This window comes from Oreochromis aureus, unplaced genomic scaffold, assembly GCF_013358895.1.
Source record: "Oreochromis aureus strain Israel breed Guangdong unplaced genomic scaffold, ZZ_aureus HiC_scaffold_24, whole genome shotgun sequence".
Taxonomy (NCBI): Eukaryota; Metazoa; Chordata; class Actinopteri; order Cichliformes; family Cichlidae; genus Oreochromis; species Oreochromis aureus.
Window position 1 is genome coordinate 243,900 of NW_024108808.1, and position 12,381 is coordinate 256,280.

Consider the following 12,381-nt stretch of genomic DNA (forward strand, 5'->3'; position numbering starts at 1 on the left):
CTGTATCACTGGGTTTACTGATTAAAGACCATATCTGAAGGAAATCTTTGAACACAACAGAAAGTGACCTTTTAAACACTGAGTGTCATCCTCACCTCAGTTCAGTCTTCAGCTGTTCTGTGGTCACCATGACTGTTTCACTGTACTCATCAACTAGTTGTTAAACTGTAATAGACTTCATTTGACAAAATTTGTTGTGAGCAAGTGTAATAGTGTAGTTTAAATGTAGCCCATAAACCCAGAACCCGGAATGCCCAGACCTCTACATTGGAGAGACCAAACAGCCACTTCACAAGCGCATGGCACAACATAGAAGAGCCACCTCCACAGGACAAGACTCAGCAGTCCATCTGCATCTTAAGGATAAAGGACACTCTTTCGAGGATGCCAATGTTCACATATTGGACAGAGAGGACAGATGGTTTGAAAGAGGAGTGAAAGAGGCCATCTATGTCCACTGTGAGTGACCATCTTTGAACAGAGGCGGTGGTTTACGACACCAACTGTCTGCCATCTATAATCCAGTTTTGAGTTCCCTCCCCAGACGACTTAACGCCCACTCACATCCTGGGCCATCTGACCTCAGGAATTCACATGACAAGGTGGGGCCAGGTTTCACAATGAGCTCACCCGAAACCTTGGCTGATTAGGTCCCACACCCGCTTTCACACCTTGGCGCATGTGATTAGAGGATCACCAGGGGTCCTTTGTCCCTCCTTGGGGATACTCCCACTGGGTTTAAATCTGGGACTCTCGGCCATTTGACCTTAGAACTGAAGAAGCTTCTCGGATGAGAGGTGAAACGTCTTCAAGCAACTTAAAGAAGTCCAGACGCTTTTCTTTGCAAACTCCTTTGACTAGCCCATAAACACTACATTATACAAAGCTGATGAGCTGCTGATGAAATATTTGAGTGGTAATTTAAGTCCAAACTAAATAAGTGACTAACTAATGATGCTTTGATCCAGTTTACCAGGATCTATGACACAATGCACTTTATGATAAAGGCTTTATTCAGCCTAAAAACATGTCAGAATATAAAACGTGGACAAACTGAGCTGAGGTGCTTTAACCTCCTCTACATCCCTGTTAGCAGGATGAAGGCGCCCTCTTGTGTTGTGCATCACTTTCAGATTTCACTTGTTAACCTGCAGGAAGACAAAACTTCACTGAGCCTTCAGCAGCTTCAACATCATCAGTTAAGACAGATTTAAATATGTGTAATATCACACTGTGTCAGTTTGTTCACAGGAGTCACAACCTGTAACACTGATGCTGCATTCAAGGACCATTACAAACATCTGAAAGGACTTAAGAACATGAAGAAAATGTGACTTGTTTACTCATAAAGAGAAATGTCGACATTTTTCAATACAAATATTCCAGAAACATTTAGAGGATAGAGAAGTTTACATTTTCATGTGGAGAAATATTTTAGTAAATCAAAATGATGATGAGCAGTGATAGCCTCCATAAACAGTCACAGGAAAGATCTCCTTTAAAAACTCAGAAACATCAAGAGAACAACTAGAAGATGTGGAGGTACCACCCATAATGTTTGACTGACAGCTGATCTCTGTGCAGAAATGATGGAGAGAAAATAAAATGAAACTAAAATACAGATTTAAACCCACAATATGAAAGACTTCAGTCTATTTCACTTTAATCAACTCAGCAGTCTCCATAATAGTAAAGCCAAAGTCCAGCATAGAGCGGCTGAGTGAATGTGGTCTGGACTCTGTGGAGGAGAGTCATGGTTTCAGAGACGCTGTAGAAGGACAAAATACCTGCTCTGTGATCCAGGTACACTCCTACTCTGGAGGAACGAGGACCTGAGACAGGAGTTTGGATGTTGTTGTACAAAAATGTATAACTGTTGTTGTTACAATCTAATGACCAAGATTTGTCATTAAGTCCAAATCTACATTCATTCACACTCCCTGCTCTGCTGATATTCTTGTATGCAACTGCTACATCAACTCCTCCCCCTCTCCACTCCACCTCCCAGTAACAACGTCCAGTCAGACTCTCTCTACTCAGGACCTGAAACCATCCAGTGAATCTGTCTGGATGATCAGAATAAGACTGTTGTTCCATTAATGTTACTTTTCTGTTCCCCTGTGATAATAACAGCTGTGTGTTTGCTGTGTTTGGATCCAGTGTGATTTCACATGAATATTTTAAGAATCCAGCTCTGGTCTTTGGCTCTGGTTGTGACAGTAAAACATCCACTTCAGTGACTGTCAGTGAGATGTTTGTCCATTCCTCTCTCAGAATGTCCTGTAGTTTATCTCTGACCTCTGACACAGCTGCTGTCACATCCTCAAAGTAGCTCAGAGGACGGATATTGATGCTGGATGAGTCTGTAGACTCACTGAGTGCTGACAGTGAGGGGTAGTTGTGTAGAAACTGGATGTCATCCTCTGTGTGTGAGAGCTGCTTCAGCTCAGCATCTTTCCTCTTCAGCTCAGTGATCTCCTGCTCCAGCTTCTCCTCAAGCTTTTTGACTCGACTCACTTCAGTTTCCTGCTGGGATCTGATCTGCTGCTTCACATCAGAGCTTCTTTTCTGGATGAGATGGATCAGCTCAGTGAAGATCTTCTCACTGTGCTCCACTGTTTGATCAGCAGACTGATTGATGGCCTCCACATCATGTTGAAGCAGCTTCACATCTTTCTCTCTGTCCTGGATTCTCTGCTGGATGTTTTGTCGACTCACCTCCAGCTCTCTCTGCCTCTCAGTCCTTTCTGCTGCAGCTGAGACTGTGTCGTGGCCTTTATGTTCATCCACAGGGCAGAGATAACAGATACTTTGCTGATCAGTACGGCAGAACATCTTCATCACCTCATCATGACGAGAGCAGATGTTCTCCTGGAGCTTCTTGGAGGGCTCCACCAGCTTGTGTTTCTTTAATTGAGCCACATCATAATGAGTCTGAAGGTGTTTCTCACAGTAAGATGCCAGACAGAATAAACAGGACTTGAAGGCTTTAATTTTTCTTCCAGTGCAGACATCACAGGCCACATCTTCAGGTCCAGCATAGCAGTGATCAGCAGGAGCAGCTTGGAGTCCAGTCTTCTTCAGCTCCTCCACTAAATCTGCTAACATGGTGTTTTTCACCAGGACAGGCCTCGCTGTGAAAGTCTGTCTGCACTGAGGGCAGCTGTAGATTTTCCTGTTTTCCTCTTCATCCCAGAAGCTTTTAATACAGTTTATGCAGTAGCTGTGTCCACAGGGAATAGTCACTGGATCCTTCAGTAGATCCAAACAGACTGAACAGCAGAATTTTGTTTGATCCATTTGATTCATGTGCTGTGCCGTTTCACCGTCTCTCAGTGACTGTCAGACAGTTTGACTTTCTCTGAACAGAAACAACCTCTGTGCTCTGAAGGGAAACAGATCTCTGCTCTTGTTCACCTCCTACAGGAAATGAGGCTCACCAGCAACTGCATTTACACCATGTTGTTTAGACCCATCCTGATACAGACACATCTGTGAAGGGAGGCACTAAAGAAATATTCTTACAGAGCGACCAGCCATTCAAATGAGGGTGTGGTATGTTTGATTACATCATGCAGTAACAAGTCTGACCCAGTTAAACTTTAATAGTTTATCTTTACTTGGTGCTTTGAAATGTGACAGTAAACACTCAGCGAGTTCATTCTATATTTCAAAAACTTCAGCAAAGTTTAGGATGCTGTGATGAATAAAAATAAATGACACTTTATATTTTGACATTTTCTAATCTTAGCTCATTCTCACACTTACAGAATGATGCATGGGAACAACTGACTCCACTAAATCAAACCTATGTTCAAATGAAATTACTGTTATTATATTATATATTACTATTATTTTTTAAATAGTAAAATATATGTAAAAATATTAAAAAAAACAAATACAGATAGTTTTCTAATTCTACATTCTTTAGTAATTTTTCCTGTGTACCACCATGGATTTCGAAACGATACATTAATATGTGCTTTAAATGCAGACACTCAAAAAAACTCTAAAATCTTTTAAAAACTAATTCAACATTCACACTGAAGATACACAGTAGACATAAGAATCAGTTTTCATGCCCTTTGTTTATTCTTTCATTTAATGTCTTTGTGGTAAAGATCATCATAATTACCCATTAACTTTCATGTACAGCTTAAATGTTTCACTTCACTGTTGGCAGCAAAGATTACACAGCAAAGCCGATTAAACTTGAAGCTAAATGACTCTTCAGTCCTCTTTTGGAAGCGGTCTTTAAATGGGGACAAGCATTAACTTTTGTAATAAACTGTATAACCACCAGATGGCGATATTAGTTTGTAAAGTAATAAAACGGCATCAAAACAAACCGTTCTCACTCCCGAGGCATAACATCCCGACGTTTTGCCACGTCCCGCAGCGTTCCTGAGGAACGCGAAAGGTGACCTTCCACGTTGTTATGGTACGCGGCGGGTTCCAGCCCTGTATTGCAGCCCTAAACCTAACCATAACCGTATCCCTAACCATAACCTTATTCCTAACCTTAACCATAACCATATCCCTACGCCTAAACCTAACCTTATCCCTAAACCTAACCATAACCGTATTCGTAAGCCTAAACCTAACCTTATCCCTAAACCTAACCATAACCTTATTCCTAACCTTAACCAGCACTTTAATGAGGTGAAATAGTGTTTTCCCAAGCGATTTTAAGGGAAAAAGCGAAGATGTGTAGATTGAGTCCAAACGGTTCTCATGTGTCCGTAGGAAGGCGTTGGGTGCCCGAAAACGTAATATGTTGACGATTTGTCACCTAGCGTAAAATGTTACGCTTAGGGAGTGAGAACGTGTTGACCTGAGACACAGCTCCTGAACGAATGATTATTTCATGGTGAGGAGATCCTCAGACAAAATGAACTTAAATACAGATTAATAACAGTTTGCTAAAGATGGAAACTCACTGCAAGGACAGAGTACTGCATGCTTTTTTTTCACTTTGACATTTTTGTCTTCACATTGAACTTGAACATTTTTCTGTTATTTTGCAAATTCCCTATTTTATATATTTCAATAGAAAACTCAGGAGAAATTCTTTGGTAAGTTAAACATTTTTTGGCAATAAAACTGTTTCTGAGGGCAAAGCCAAATATTCATCCAATTTCATTCAATTTGACCTACAGCAGACAAGAGATTCTGGACATCTGGACTCATAACTCCAACAGTTTTATCGCCGATCTCCGACTCATCCCAGAGATCTCCAGAACACCGGAGGCTGCCCACTCTCCCCGGCCAGGCGGAAGTGCACGCAGACGACGCCGAGAACGTAAACAAAGGCGAGGTAGGCGCGGAGGGCTACGGGCTAAGCTAAAGCTAACACCACATCGGCTGCCTTTACCCAGTATTTTCCTCGCCAATGTCCGTTCTCTGGCAAACAAAATGGATGAGATACGACTCTCCATCACTAACAACAGACGGATTATGGACTCAAATGTCATGTTTTTCACCGAAACATGGTTGAACAACAGCTGCCCGGACAATGCTATCGAGTTAGCAGGACGCCACACACACCGAGCCGACAGGCTAGCAGATGACTCCGGCAAGACCAGAGGTGGAGGTTTGTGCATTTATATTAACAATGCTTGGTGCATGAACTCGACTACTACTGAGAGTCACTGCTCACCTAATGCGGAGTTTTTAATGGTCAAATGCAGACCTTATTATCTCCCCAGAGAGCTCACTTCGATCATACTGACTGCAGTATATATCCCCCCCGACGCTAATGCTAGGTTGGCCATGAAAGAACTTTCTGCAGCCATTAACAAACACCAGAATAAACACCCCGAGGCTGCTTTTATTGTTGCTGGTGACTTCAACCACACCAACTTAAAGACAGTCCTCCCCAGATTCCACCAACATGTCTCCTGCCACACCAGAGGAGACAAGACTTTAGACCATGTTTATTCCAACTTGGCTGGAGCCTACAAAGCAACACCCCTCCCCCACATTGGACAATCGGACCATCTCTCCCTGTTCCTCACACCTAGGTATTCACCACTCATCCAACGTGTGAAGCCTGCTGTGAGGACGATCAAAGTGTGGCTAGAGGGGACAGACGTAGTGCTCCAGGACAGATTTAAAAACACAGACTGAAATATGTTCACCCACACAGACCTGGACCAGTACGCCTCATCTGTACTGGATTACATCTCCAAAACCACAGACAGTGTCACCACCCAGAAACGGATCACCATGTACCCCAACCAGAAGCCTTGGATGAACCGGGATGTTCGTCTCCTCCTGAAGGCCCGCAACACTGCTTTTAGGTCAGGAGATGCACACGCCTACAGTACAGCCAGGGCTAATCTAAAGAAGGGCATCAAAAAGCCAAACACCATTACAAAAAGAAGGTAGAAGAACACTTCTCCAACTCCAACCCCCGACGCATGTGGCAAGGACTCCAGACCATTACAGACTACAGGACCACCAAACCCTCCCCGCATCCTCTGATGTCTCCTTCCTCAATGAGCTCAACAACTTTTATGCTCGTTTTGAGCGAGGGAACCCCACAACCACAACCAAAACAGACACGACGCCAGACCACCAACCTCTGACTCTCTCCCCACCGATGTAGGAGCGGTGCTGAGCAGGATCAACGTCCACAAGGCTGCAGGTCCTGATGGCATACCCGGGCGTGTTCTCAGAGCATGTTCTGGGGAGCTTGCAGGAGTCCTGACAGACATATTCAATCTGTCCTTGGCCCACGCTGTGGTACCGCCTGCTTCAAATCCACCTCCATCGTCCCGATACCCAAAAACTCCAACCCATCTAGCCTCAATGACTACTGCCCAGTAGCACTCACCCCATCATCACTAAGTGCTTAGAGCAGCTGGTCTTAGCACACTTCAAATCCTGTCTCCCCCCACCCTGGACCCCACCACCAAGATACCGCCAGAACAGGAGCACAGAGGATGTAGTCTCCATCGCACTGCACTCTGTCCTCTCACACCTGGACAACAACAACACCTACGCCAGAATGCTGTTTATAGACTTCAGTTCAGCATTCAATACAATCCACCCTCACAACTCATCAGGAAACTGACAGACCTGGGCATCAGTTCCCTCATCTGCAAATGGTTACTGGACTTCCTGACCAACCGCCCTCAACATGTCCGACTGGATAACCGCTGCTCATCAACAATTACAATGAACACCGTGTACCACAAGGCTGTGTGATGAGCCCCTTCCTCTACTCCCTCTTCACCCACGACTGCAGACCTGCTGATGGTTCCAACACCATCATTAAGTTTGCAGATGACACCACGGTGATTGGCCTCATCAGCGACAACGATGAGACCGCCTACAGGGAGGAGGTGGATCGGCTGGCTGAGTGGTGCGACAGAAACAACCTGCTGCTTAACACTGAGAAGACTAAGGAGCTCATCGTGGACTACAGGAGGAATGCTGACCCACATCCACCCATCCACATTAAGGGGACGGCTGTGGAGCGTGTGAGCAGCTTCAAGTTCCTGGGAGTCCACATCTCCGAGGATCTCATCTGGACGACCAACTGCTCCAAGCTGGTCAAGAAGGCTCACCAGGGCCTCTTCTTCTTGAGGACTCTGAGGAAGAACCACCTGTCCTCAGACATCCTGGTGAACTTCTACCGCTGCACCATCGAGAGCATCCTGACCAACTGTATAACAGTCTGGTACGGGAACTGCTCTGCCTCAGACCGGAAGGCGTTGCAGAGGGTTGTGAAAACTGCCCAGCGCATCGCCGGAGCACCACTTCCTGCCATAAAGGACATCTACAGGAAGCGGTGTCTGAAAAGGGCTGGGAAAATCATCAAAGACCCCAGTCACCCATCACATAGACTCTTCACCCTCCTGCCCTCTGGGAGGTGCTACAGGAGCCTCCGGACTAAGACCACCAGGTACCGGAACAGCTTCTTCCCGCAGCTGTCAGACTCCTGAACTCTGCCTCCTGACATCTGACCCACGTTAAACACATGGACTGAACATACACACACCCACAACCACTAGCACTTTATCACTATCACAATTATCCACATATCTCACTTATCTTAACTGCACTACTGTATAGTTCTGTGTAAATATCATTCTGTACATACGATAATTTTTAATCCTACAACTGTTTATAACTTGCATAGTTCACATTTCTGTATAACTGTATATCTCAGATTTCTGTATAGTTTTTATTTCATATTTATATCCTGTTCATAGCCTGTACATAGCTTGTACTCACTACAGCCTGTACATACTTATAGTTATAGAATATTCATAACATACTTCACACCGTGTACATTATAACATACCATAATAGACCCATTTCTGTAATATACTTACATATCTATATTATTGCTAATATTTATTGTAATATATCTATATCATGGCTAAAGCACTTCTGGATGGATGCAAACTGCATTTCGTTGCCCTGTACCTGTGCATGTGCAATGACAATAAAGTTGAATTCTAATTCTAATTCTAATTCTAATTCTAATTTCACTAACTGAGAAACATCCCCACAGCAAACAGGTTTCACAAATTCACATTTCTCAAAAAGTAGCTCACCAAAAGTCTTTACACGTCTCTTCTGTTAATCACTGTCTAAAAGTGAATCGACACTTTTAAGGTGTATTGCTACTCTCAAGTGTCAGTAAAACATTTAATCTATTTTTACATGTTTTTGTTTTATGGAAGTATGTTTTGTGACCTTCAGTAACTCCATGTTGTGGACAAAATCTCCACCAACAGCAGGGAACAGTTTCAATAATTTAACACTGTCTTGGTCATGATGTGCTGTGCAGCAGACAGAGGCATAAACCCAATATGCAGATACTCAGATGCAGAAGTGAACCTAAAAGGCAGCTTTATTGCTGGACTTGCAGGCAACCATAGTACAAAGAACTTCACTGGGAAACTAGACTACAACACAGACAAGACACACAGTAAGGGTGAGCTCATGACAAGGACAGAAGGAAAGTAAGGGCTTACACACCTGAGGCAATCAGGGAGATGGAAAACACCAGGGAACACAGGTGAACTAAATCTGACTGATGAGACAGACGAAGCAAAACTGGACATACTCACAGGAGACAGAAAACTAATAAAATAAAGCAGGAAGTGACTCACACTGAGACTCAGACATGTGAACTTGATACTTGGACTGGGGAATAAACAGATCCAGAGACATGACAGACACAGAAGACAAAAGGACAAAACTCTGATGATATCAGACAGATGACAACACAAAGATGAGACAAATACAGACTAGATATGAAAAGGGGACAGACATGAACAGAAACAAGAACCAAAACCTAGAAACATATGCAAAAAAAAACCTCAGAGGCTCTCAAAACCTGAACATAACTATTTCATAATTCTGAAGAATGAATAAAATGTCCAACTAACTCAAAACCTGGGTCAAATACTCAGGACCATGACAGTCAGACATTAACCTTTTACATTGAAAGGTATTCTGTAAAGTTCAGTTTTCAGATTCCACTTGAAGAGTCTCTTAAAAGCACCTGAGGGTAACTTCAGATTATCTTCCTGTTTTTAGGGCAGAATGATGGTCTTGTGTTATCAAACCTCAGGCTGGTGCCTCCAGTGTCCATGCATGTGTAACCCAGGTCATTGTTGAGTATGGGATTTCTGATTATTTGGTAGTCACTGAACGCACCACGGTGCCATGCGCATAGCCACTCCCTGGTCCAGCTACAAAGTTTTTCCTCCGTTCCTCCGATGAGGCGCATGCTGCTCTCGTGCCCTCTGCGAGCTGGAAATTCGGGTACAGTAGACATTTGAGTTGCTGTAAATAGTTTTAAAACCTTTATATGTGAAGCTAATGTTTTAATATGTTGTTTGAAAAAGGAGTCTTGTAGTGGTACGAAGCGTGAAGCTGAGCTGAATCCGACAGCCATTCGCCATTACATGAACCCCTCTGGTGAGTTAGCTTGCTGCTCATGTTCGCATTAGATGTTTTTTGCCTTATCATGCCGCAGCGAGATATCAAATCTACCACTGTCATGTTTGTTAAGAAGGAGTGTAAATATTGTATAATGTGTGTTATTATCTGGCTGTTAGCAAGCTAACCGTTAAGCGAGCCTGGCTAATGTCCTAAAATGGCGGCCGACACGAGGTCAGTTACAGAGTTATTATGTTATGCCTAAGAGAACAGCATTAATACGCATTGTTAACAGTATTTATGTTGTTATATTTTTATTTTGACAAGCTTATATTATTATGGTAAGACTGTTAAATAAGCCATTAGTGACATGGACACTGAGTCAGTGGTACTGAGACCTATGAACGTTTTTTGGTTAATTCTTCTGCACACTTGTGTGTAGGCTGGTTTGTTGCCCTTTTGGTGCCCTGGATCCGACTGGATGAACTGCATTGTGGAAGTCCTCATCTGATGACTCCGCTGAACCGTCCTGTCTAGTAGATGTGTCATTGCTACGGGTGGATGCTTCTGCTTGCTGGATGCTATTATTGGACACTACGCCGTTCCAACAGAGCTCAGGTGGTTTTCTTTTGACCAAAGGACCTTAAAGGATACATAATTGCATTTTTTTATTTTCCTTGGGACACTGAGTGAAAAGACACTACAAAAAAAGGGTTTATTATTTAAAATGGTATCTAATAAATGTGTTTATGTTAAGTGAGTGTGGTGTCCATTGTGTGCTGGAAGCCTTACTGTTCCTGTGGTGGAGCAGCTACTACCAATCTCCTTACTGAAACTAGCCTCTGATGGGATACAGGTATTTGGGACACATTTGAATTCTTGTAACCTATTTCTAGAGAAGCTGTGATTCTGGGCCTAGACATCGGGGTGAAATTGATGACACGGACACCTAGTGAACTGCCCAAGGTCAACAGTCCTGATTTCCAAGCATTCAAGCATTGGCGTAAGTACAGATTGCGTTACAAGTGGCGAGCCAGCCAGGAGATTGGTGAATAGTAGCACCTTGACTTTCCAGCTCACAACACCTACCTTTTCTTTTTTCCTTGACTCTATTGAGTTGGACATGGATCTTTGCAGACGTTTTGATGTAGATGGCCAGTGCTCACTTTTTGTGACTGGCATTGAAGGGATTTACACAGATGATGATATTGCTAGTGTTTTTTCAGTTAATGGTAAAGTTTCTCGGATAGTTCGGATTCCTGATGAACCAAACCAGCCAGAGGGTAGAGTCCTGATAGAATATTTGTCCGATCAAGCCATTTCCAAGATCAACCCCAAGGATCCTGCTATCGGTTGGTCTGTCAAAACCATTCGAGATGTTGCTCAGGAAGAGGTAGGCAAGGAGTTAGCTCGTAGATACTTAGAAGAACTGAAGGCTGTTGGAGATAGTGGTAAAGCAGGTTTCTTGAGTGTTATTCAGAGTGAAGTCAAAGAAGATCGACATAACTCTGAGATTCCTGACACACAGCCACACGCAGCTCAGGATGGTGACACATCTCTCCATGACACTGTAGCTAGTGATCATGATGAACCTACTCACTACACACAGACCCACAATGCACCTGCTAGTCCTGTGGTGAACCCTGTTGATATCGACCACAGTCTCCTTAACCCACCTCAGATTCAGAAGGTTGTTGTTGAGCACGTTATCAGAAATGACTCAACAGCATCGTGGTCTACACAAACCAGACTGCGCACCTTTTCTGGTCGTGCTCCTAGACCCAATGGTGAGGTAGACTACGAAACATGGCGCACACAAGTGGACCTTCTTGTCAGTGATTCCTCTCTTAGTGATGTGCAAAAGGTTAGGAAAATACTTGAAAGTTTGCTTAGTCCAGCGGCAGATGTTGTTAAGCTGCTTGGTGTTCACCACCCAGGGCTTATATTAGGCAGCTCGATTCCACTTTCAGTGTTGTAGAGGATGGAGAAGAGTTATTTGCAACCTTTCTCAGCTCCAATCAGAATAGCGGAGAAAAGCCCTCAGCATATTTGAACAGGCTCCATAGCCTCCTCACTCGAGCTATTTCTAGAGGGGGAGTCTCTGTTGAAACCTTAAGCGAACACCTACTCAGACAGTTTATTAGAGGCTGCTGGGACCAGAGTCTCATTATAGCTCTCCAGCTAGAGAACAAAAAGAACAGTCCGCCAACATTCCCAGAACTACTCCTTATGTTGAGAACCGAGGAAGGTTGTAGATCTGCAAAGCTAGACAGGATGAAGAAACATCTTGGTGCTACAAAAGCAGCTGTACATGCCCACTCCATTTTTGATGTACCCTCCTATGATGATGAGCCCGTTCCAACACAGACTGCTAAACAGAGCGAAGCATCTAAGCTTGAAAGGAGAGTGGATGAGCTTTCAAGCAGGTAGAGAAACTGAGTCAAAGGTCCAAGAATCCTCCTTTTGACAGTGAGC

At 43.7% G+C, this 12,381-nt stretch overlaps 1 protein-coding gene across 1 annotated transcript; it reads right to left on the minus strand.

Moving 5' to 3' along the window:
* Positions 1-1,671: 1,671 nt before the first annotated feature.
* LOC120436825 (tripartite motif-containing protein 16-like) lies at positions 1,672-3,496 on the minus strand. The gene has a single exon (XM_039607678.1). The coding sequence runs from the start codon at positions 3,307-3,309 to the stop codon at positions 1,672-1,674; it is 1,638 nt and encodes a 545-aa protein (XP_039463612.1). The 5' UTR covers positions 3,310-3,496.
* Positions 3,497-12,381: the final 8,885 nt, after the last annotated feature.